This window comes from Gekko japonicus, unplaced genomic scaffold (genome assembly GCF_001447785.1).
Source record: "Gekko japonicus isolate JY-2015 unplaced genomic scaffold, Gekko_japonicus_V1.1 scaffold336, whole genome shotgun sequence".
NCBI classification, from domain to species: Eukaryota; Metazoa; Chordata; class Lepidosauria; order Squamata; family Gekkonidae; genus Gekko; species Gekko japonicus.
The window spans coordinates 852667-861939 of record NW_015172014.1 but is presented as its reverse complement, the minus strand read 5'-3'; the positions used below and the strand labels follow the sequence as shown (position 1 = coordinate 861939).

The window sequence follows — 9273 nt, the reverse complement described above, 5'->3', positions numbered from 1 at the left end:
GGGGGGGGGAGAAGAAGGAAGAGGGCATTGCAGCAAGGACAGCGTCAATCAGAGCCCAAGACTCGCTTTGCCAATTACGTTACTGCATAGAAATGTGGGGAACGGCATCAGGTCTCCGGAGCCAAGCGCCCGGCCCAGAAGAGGAGGGCACCTTTCGTGGGCTGAATTTCCCCCCCGTCAGTGCCCAGGACTGGCAGCTCTGGGAGTGTCCTTTGCAAAATCAGAAGGGACCTTCGACCGGTTTCAGGTCCTGCCAGCTTCAGTGACCAGTCCCTGCCCCAACCTCTCCACTCCGCGGTTCCATCAAGATCTCTACAGCCACCGTGGTGCAGTGAAGAAGAGATTTATACCCCGCCCTTCACTCGGAGTCTCAGAGCGGCTTACAACCTCCTTCCCCTCCCCCTCCCCACGACAGACACCCTGTGAGGTAGGCGGGGCCGAGACAGGTCTCTCCAGAACTGCCCTTGAGAGAACAGCTCTGAGAGAACTTGTGACTGACCCAAGGTCACACCAGCAGCTGCATGAGGAGGAGTGGGGAATCAAACCCAGATCTCCCAGATTAGAGTCCACGCACTTTACCACGACACCAAACTGGAGGGGTGGCCAAGCTACAGCTACATGTGGCTCTTTCACATAGTCTAATTTAATGTTAACAAGAAGCAAATTTGCATATTTTTTCAATAAAAATGTGTGTGTAATATTTGTTCATGTCTTGCGGCTCTCAAACATCCAACGTTTATTCTACATGGCTGTCACATTAAGCAAGTTTGGCCACCCCTGGTGTAGTGGGTAAGACCGCTGGAGACCCAGGTTCGAATCCCCACTCATGTGACAGAAGCTCTCTGGGTGACCTTGGGCCAGTCACATGGTCTCAGTCTGACCTACCCCACAGGGTTGTTGTGAGGATCAAATGGAGGAGTGGAGAACGGCAGAAACCGCTTCCGGTCTCCACTGGAGAGAAGGGTCGGATATAAATAAATACATAAAAACGGCTGTCTCCACAACTAATAGAATGGTGCGTTTGGTTTCATCGACCTCAGAAACATGTATGTTGACATTGAGATGAGCCTCTTATATGAATTTAAATACCCCAATAACCATATCCGACATCTGGAGAAAGGGCAGCTACAGGAAAAAACGTCTCAAAATTGGAATGTTTGCCCAGGAAAATGTTAAAACAACTGTGTCTTGAAAGACGCACAAACAATAAAATTCTCTGTGCGTATGTTGTTCTGTAGAAGAAGAGATTGAATTTATACCCTGTCCTTCGCTTGGAGTCTCAGAGCGGCTCACAAACTCCTTTCCCTTCCCCTCCCCACACCCTGGGAGGTAGGTGGGGCTGAGAGAGCTCTCTCAAGACCAGCCCTTGAGAGAACAGCTCTGACAGAACTACGGCTCGCCCAAGGTCATCCAGCAGCTGCAAGTGGAGGAGTGGGGAATCAAACCCGGTTCTCCCAGATTAGAGTCCGCGCACTTAACCTCTACACCAAACTGGCTCTGTGAGGCTCTATTGTGGCCCAGGACGATATCCAAAACCCAACCATTGGTTCATTCCTCCAAGTGTGGAGCCTCTCTGACCGGCTGTCCTTTTTTGAGGGCACCGGCAGAGGCCCTTCCCCGCCTGACCACCTGGAGCTGTGAGGGACCAGCCCTGGGCCTGGGACCCCTTGGCACGGCGCCACTGAGAAACCTGTCCTCTCGTGTGCCAGGCCAGGCCCTCGGTCCAGAAAGCCCCACCGGGCCTCCTCCACGGCCTGGCCATGGTTCTCCAGGGTCTCCGGCCGAGGAAGCCTCTCCCAGCACCCGCTCCCTTTCAAGTGGAGATGCCAGAAACTGACCCCCAAGTGAGGGCCTTCTGCAAGCCCACCGGGGTCTAAATTTGGCCGACGAGGGTCTGAGTCCACGAGAGATACCAGTTAATGGGCCAGACAGCTCCTGAGCCCATCGTGCAGACCTCGGAGGAGCCCGAGCCACAGCAGGAAGAGGCGCCCCCCAGCCGGGATGGGGGTGAGGGGGCAGCGAAGGGTCCCGGCTGGCCCAAGCCTGTGGTGATTCTGGACCAGGTTTGCTGGGGGAGGGGGGCAGGAGCCAGAGGAGATGGGGCAGCCACCACAGACAGCAGGGGGCAAGAATAAGGGAATTGGACGGCAGGCCCCAAATGTGTTCTTGGTGCGGGGGGGGGGTCAACAGTGGGGGGGCTTCCAGTGTCCTGGCCCCACTGCTGGACCTCCTGATGGCACCTGGTATTTCTGGCCACTGTGTGACACAGAGTGCTGGACTGGACGGCCCATTGGCCTGATCCAACATTTGGCTTCTCTTACGTTCTTAAGATAGGAACTTGCAGTCTGGGGCAAGGGATGCTCTGTCTTCTTGGTGCTCGGGGGGGGGGGAAACAGCGGGTGGGCTTCTGGTGTCCTGGCCCCACTGCTGGACCTCCTGAGGGCCCCTGGCATTTTTGGCCACTGTGTGACACAGAATGTTGAGCTGGATGGGCCACTGGCCTGATCTAACATTGGCTTCTCTTACGTTCTTATGTCCCACCAGGCATCCAGCCGACAGAACAAGCCCTTTCCTCAATCCTAATGGAGGACGCTGCGTGCCCCTCAGCCCTGCCCTCTCCTCCTCCACAGAGGCCCCGGGACCCTTCGGCCATCAGCAAGTGGCATTCTAGAGCCGAGTGGTCTCTGACGGATGCGTCCTCCCAAACTGGGCATGAGAGGAGGAAACTGTGATGCAGCCGGAAAAGAGACAGGCACCTGAGGGGGGGGGGGGCAACCTGTGCAATTTCCCGGCCCCTTTTCTATCCAAGGGTCCCCCTCCCCGCACCAGAAACAGTCCCTGCTAACAGCAGCCCCCCCCCCCGGCTTTGCTGACACCGCCCCCACTGGAGAGCCCAGGAGAAGAAGAGCAGGAGGAGATTGGATTTATACCCCGCCCTTCACTCGGAGTCTCAGAGCGGCTTACAAACTCCTTTCCCTCCCCCTCCCCACAACAGGCACCCTGGGAGGCGGGTGGGGCTAAGAGAGCTCTGAGAGAACTTGTGACTGACCCAAGGTCACACCAGCTGGCTGCAAGTGGAGGAGTGGGGAATCAAACCCAGTTCTCCCAGATCAGAGTCCGTGCTCCTAAGCACTACACCACACTGGGTCTTCCATGCAGCCCGGCCACTGGTCCTAAGGCCAGGCACCCCGGCCCTCAGTCCTGTCCTGGGGAACCCCGGAGCCCTGGCTGGGTGCAGCTGTAGAAACAGGAAGCTGCCTGGTACGGAATCAGACTCCCACCCACCCCAAAATCGGGACCAGTCTCGTCAACTCAGACTGGCAGCAGCTCTCTCTCCAGGGTCTCTCAGGCGAAGGTCTTTCCCATCACCTCCTGCCTGGTCCTTTTTAACTGGAGATGCCGGGGACTGAGCCTGGGACCTTCTGCATGCCAAGCAGAGGCTCTGCCACTGAGCCACGGCCCCTCTTTACAGCTCTCCAGGGTCTCAGGCTGAGGTCTTTCCCATCACCTCCCGCCTGGTCCTTTTTAACTGGAGATGCCGGGGACTGAGCCTGGGACCTTCTGCATGCCAAGCAGAGGCTCTGCCACTGAGCCACGGCCCCTCTTTACAGCTCTCCAGGGTCTCAGGCTGAGGTCTTTCCCATCACCTCCCGCCTGGTCCTTTTTAACTGGAGATGCCGGGGACTGAGCCTGGGACCTTCTGCATGCCAAGCAGAGGCTCTGCCACTGAGCCACGGCCCCTCTTTACAGCTCTCCAGGGTCTCAGGCTGAGGTCTTTCCCATCACCTCCTGCCTGGTCCTTTTTAACTGGAGATGCCGGGGACTGAGCCTGGGACCTTCTGCATGCCAAGCAGAGGCTCTGCCACTGAGCCACGGCCCCTCTTTACAGCTCTCCAGGGTCTCAGGCTGAGGTCTTTCCCATCACCTCCTGCCTGGTCCTTTTAACTGGAGATGCCGGGGACTGAACCTGGGACCTTCTGCATGCCAACCAGAGGCTCTTCCACTGAGCCACTATGTCGAGCAGAGGCTCAGCCTCAGAGCCACAGCCCCTCTGTGCTCTGCTCTGACCCGGGGAAGACCAGGGTCTTTGCTCTGCTTTGGTATGAGCTGCTGTGTCGGTCCAGCCTGCAATGATCCCTCCCCTCCCCTCCCCTCTTGCTGGCACTTGCTTCTTCCTGCTGCCTGGATTCCCTCCGCATGATGGATGACAGTCTCTCCTCTGCTGCTGAGGCAGCAAGAACGGCGACTCTTTGGCGAAGATCCTCTGCCTCCCCTCCCCTGCCTGGAAATCCTGCCTGCCCCACCCACGAGGACCCTCTCCCCAAAACGGCCCCAGTTATCCCCCCCTTGAAGAACGTCTCGGAATATCCTGCAGAAAAGGATAGAACGACCTGGACTGGCACTCTGTTGGCAAAGGAGCATGTGGGGTGACTGCGGGGTGTGCCATCTACCCATGCAGGTGTGCAAACCAGCAGTGAGGGGACCCTGGAACACAAGCACAGATGTGCACATCAGGGGCGGAAACATTCCACGTTCCGTTCCTTTAAGAAAGGAAGAGGCCATCCATGATGAGGGCCAGAAACTTGCTTTAATGAAAGAGGCCCAGGCAAAACTTTGCCCGACCATCCATTGTGAACCACCCTCCTACCTGTTAGGATTTGGATGACTGCTGAGCCCCAGAAGCTGTTTGCAAAGCTACGGCTCAATCCTTGCATACGTGAAGCAACAATCTAAAAGGAAGGGCCTCTGAGCATGTGAGAATGGCTTTCCCCTTACTGGGCCAAAAGCCCTCGGCAAACCCACAATAAGAAAGTGGACATCTAGCGGGGCAAATTCATGGTGGACAGGTCTCTCAGCAATTTGTAGAGACATAGAAACGCCAATTAAATGGAGCTTCCATATTCAGAAGCAGTTAATTTCAAAAGACCAAAAGCTGGGGGGGGGGACAACGGGGAGGTAGACTTTGCTTCCACTTGGGGTCCTTCCAGAAGGCAGCTGATTGGCCAAAGGATGCTGGACCAGATGACCGCCTAGACTAGTGGTGGCGAACCTATGGCACAGGTGCCAGAGGTGGAACTCAGAGCCCTCTCTGTGGACACATTGTACAAACTTTATCAGAGTGGGTAGCGTTGAAATTCCTATGTAATTTTAATCCATTTGGCAAACACTATACCAGTGGTGGTGAACCTATGGCACGGGTGCCAGAGGTGGCACTCAGAGCCCTCTCTGTGGGCACGCGTGCCATTGCCCCAGCCAGGCCCAGACCATCATTAAAGTGTCGAATTCTCTGCCAAATAATTTTAAGTAAATGAAAGCATTTGGGATTGCTTTCCTTACTTTGTTTGGATCATCTTAAGTTAATGTATGAGTTGTTTTTTCTAAAGTAAAACCTCAGTATTCAGGTTAAATGGCCGTGTTGGCACTTTGCGATAAATAAGCGGGTTTTGGGTCGCAGTTTGGGCACTCGGTCTCTAAAAGGTGTGCCAACACTGGCCTAGACCAATGCTCCCTCTAAGCTGTGGAGTCTTGTGAGCAAAAATTCTACTTGGAGAGCTCCTGGCATTAAAGTTGTGAGCAGGTGATTTGGCTCCTGCATAAATCATAAATCTAGAGCCATCCTCCCTGAGCTGAGACAAAAACATGCGAGCTGGAGGCTAGAAAACTGTGAGCTGGCTCACACAGACTCAACTTAGAGGGAACACTGGCCCAGATTGACACTCTTCACGTGAGCCGACCATCAGTCGGAGAGACGAGCACTTTTGGAGACGCAACAGGCGGGGCTGGCTCAAAACGTGGCGTTGCCCCAAGCGGGGTACCCCTCCTGGACCGGGCCGTGGGTGGCCTGAGGGCAGGATCTGAATGCCTCCCCCATGCACCGGCCCCCTCCTCACTGCAGTTCCCCAAGGTGAGAACCAGCCACCGGCTCTGAGGATCCACAGCCCCCAAAGACTTCAGGCCTCTCCACTCCAGGTTGAGAAATTCCTGGGGATGTGGAAGGCGGGGCTGTGGTACGGGAGGGACCCCAGGGGAGGGCAATGCCATCGTGGCCAGCCTCAGAAGCTGCCCCTTTCTCCAGTGGAACTGATCTATGTGGCTGGGAGGTCCGCTGTAATTGTGGTACCCCACCCCGACCAAAATCTTCCTGGGGGCTGTGTGCACACACGCACACACACAGAAACACACACAGAGAGAGAGAGCACAAGTGCACAAACACCCTCTGGACATCTCTCTTTGGAAGGGCTTCTTGTACTCGGCCAGTTCCAAGCGTTGCATTTTCTCTTTCTCTCTCTCTCTCTGGCTGCCGCCTGACAGGCCCGGGAAATAAGTCACCCGCCCGGAGGCGGAGGGGCTTTTCTGGGCTCTGGCATCTGGGCGATGACACGCCGGGAGAGACTTTTGAGCAAATTATACTTAGCAAAGAAAAATGGGCCCCTTAAATGAGCCGCAGAGCGGTTTCCCATTCAATCAACGCCGGGCAGATCTGAACATTTTAATTCTATCGAGCCTCGCGGGGGAAGGAGTGTGTGTGTGTGTGGGGGAAGGCCTTTTGCTCCAGAGAGGAAAGAAAGCCGGGGAGTGGGAGGGCAGGGCAGGGGGGCATGCAGGGGCGGCGCCCCTCCCGGGAAGACACGTGGGCCAGCCCGAGGCAGAGCAGAACGAACAATGCTGTGCATGTTACCACCTGCTGGCGGGGTTAATGTCTTTCCCAGCAGAGCAGGGCTTCTGGGAGTTGGAGCTAGCGGACACCTGCGTCTTCTGGGAGGGGCATGGGGCCTTGAGTGGGTGGGGCATGACACCCCCCCACCCCCGGTTCCATTCCCCTCGATTAACCTCCAGCCTTGTAATGTCATGTCTCCTACGGCCGATGCCTGCGTCTCAAGAGCAGCCCCAGCCAAAGCAGAAGTATCAGAATTCCGTTCCCTGCAAATTCTTCTGTCCCCCCCAACTGTTAGCTCCATCCTTTGCACCCCTCAGCCCGTTCCTGGTTCTGGGCGATCTTCTCCTGGGCACCTCCCTGCTCCCCCCAAGGAGTGCTCAGCACCACTGTGCCGACCTGCGATGGAGGTTCAGCCCGTTCTGCGGATGGGCACAACGGAAGCTGAGAAACAGAATGATCTGTGGTGAGTCCAAGGCAGAACTTGAACCCAGTGCCTCGTTTCTTAAGTCCCAGGATGCCCCGGCCCAACACCACGGCCTTGACCCGGGAAGCACCCCACTGAGACAGAGCCACCCAAATGCAATTTCAAATGTTTGAGGGCCAGAAGCCTGTGCTCCCTGGGTCCTCCTCAGAGGTACTCTGACACCACGTCTTTCTGGGCGGAGATTACGGATCCGGATGAGGTCTCTGGGCTCAGAGTGGGGCATCCGCTTGGCCCAATTCACCACTGCCTTGTTTCTTTAATTTGTATCCCACCCTACCCCACAAATGGGCTCAGGGCGCCTCACAACTAGTGTTCCCTCTCAGCTGAGTTAGTGTTGAGCCAGCTCACAGTTTTTTAGCCTCCAGCTCACACATTTTTGCCTTAGCTCAGGAAGGAGGGCTCCAGAAGAGCAAACTAATTTATGCAGCAGCCAAATCGCTCGCTCACAACTTGAATGCCAGGAGCTCACAAAGTAGAATTTTTGCACGCAGGACTCCACCGCTTAGCGGGAGCACTGCTCACAACATAATAAAAAGTATAAAAACCGAGGTATAAAAAACGTTGAACAATTAAGCAATCAAACCAAGATTGAGTTAAACACAAGTAATCCAACATCTCCCGTGATATTTTAGCAAGCGATGGTAGACGGCCTGATTTATAACAACTTTTGATCAAATGGTGGGAGGTACCGAAACTATAGTGCCCAATAGATGGTAACCAGTGTCCTGGAGGCCCTGGGCAGGTATCAAACGGCAGGGGAGACTGAGATGGTATAATGCCCGCCACTTCACCCAAAGGCCTGGTGGAACAGCCCCATCTTAAGGGGCCCTGGGGAACGGTAATAGCTCTCACAGGGCCCTGATCTCAAATGGGAGCATGTTCCACCAGGCCGGAGCCAAGGTTGAAAAAGCATCACTTGCCCCAGACCGAGAGTTCCCATCTATACCTTGTGGCTAAGAGCCACTGGTGGACCTCCGCTCCAGATGTTTATCTAATTCCCTCTTGAAGCCGTCCATGCTTGTCGCTGCCACCACCTCCTGTGGCAGTGAATCCCGTGTGTTAATCACTCTTTGGGTGAAGAAGGACTTCCTTTTATCCGTTCTAACCCGACCGCTCAGCAGTTTCATGGAGTGCCCAAGAGTTCTTGTATGGTGAGAAAGGGAGAAAAGTACTTCTTTCTCGACCTGCTCTATCCCACGCACAACCTTGTAAACCTCGATCATGTCCCCCCTCAGCCGTCGTTTCTCCGAGCTAAAGAGCCCCGAGCATTCATCGGTGCGTTTGTTTGCTGGGTCTAGAGAAAAATCCTAGCAGGGCCTTCCCCGTGGGGCTGGTGGCTGCGTAGATCAGAAAGAAGAGCGCGTCCGTTCCGTGGGGTTTGCCTGCACTTCCTCAGTGGGAAGGGAAGGGCGCCCTCCACATACGCAAGGGCCTCCTTTCCTCTTCCACCCTGCACCGTGTACATTCCCGGGCGGAAGGCTAGCACTGAAGGTGGGACTTCAGGGGCCAGGCCAGGGGGGATTCGGGGCCTGCAATCCCAGGGGACTCGGGAAAGGTAGAGAGGTGCTGATGCAACTGCAAGTCCTGCCTTCCCAGATGGCCACCCAGGGTGGTCGGAGACTGGGTGCCCCGGTCTTTCCGCAGCCCCCCTGGAACAGCCGGTGCCCCTCTGCCAAAGGCTGGCCCCACCAAGGACGACTCTGGGTCCTCGGGCCACCGCGTCACGGGTGGGAGGCTTGCCTGCCTTCATCCTGCTCCATGAAGAGGGCAGGTGCGGATCGGGACCCGCAGTCTGGGGGCTGGAGCCGTGGCACATAAAGGGGGCCCTCTTCACCAGTGTGCAATGCGGTGTGGAAGAGGCCCGGTGTGTTGTGCGTGCTTGTGTCTCTCTCTGGGTGTGTGTGTGTCACCTTCGTTTGGTCTGTCCCCTCCCCCTCGCTCACTGCAGCTGCGGGGAGAGAGCAAGAGAGAGAGAGAGAGAGAGAGAGAGAGAGAGCACAAACCTACAAGGTTACAACAGAGCAAAGGAACCAGCCAGGAGGTGGGGGCAGCTTTGAGGCTCTGCGGATGCCAGGGCGGGGCCGGGGACTCGCTCTGGGGCCCCAGGAGAAGACGAGGAGCTCAAGGACTT

At 56.2% G+C, this 9273-nt stretch overlaps 1 protein-coding gene across 1 annotated transcript in view; it reads right to left on the bottom strand.

Moving 5' to 3' along the window:
- FGF11 (fibroblast growth factor 11) overlaps positions 1 to 1762 on the bottom strand; it is a 13123-nt gene extending 11361 nt beyond the window's left edge. The window contains exon 1 of the mRNA XM_015420313.1: positions 1627 to 1762. Coding sequence (XP_015275799.1) covers positions 1627 to 1762 — 136 coding nt within the window. The remainder of the gene's footprint in view (positions 1 to 1626) is intronic.
- Positions 1763 to 9273: the final 7511 nt, after the last annotated feature.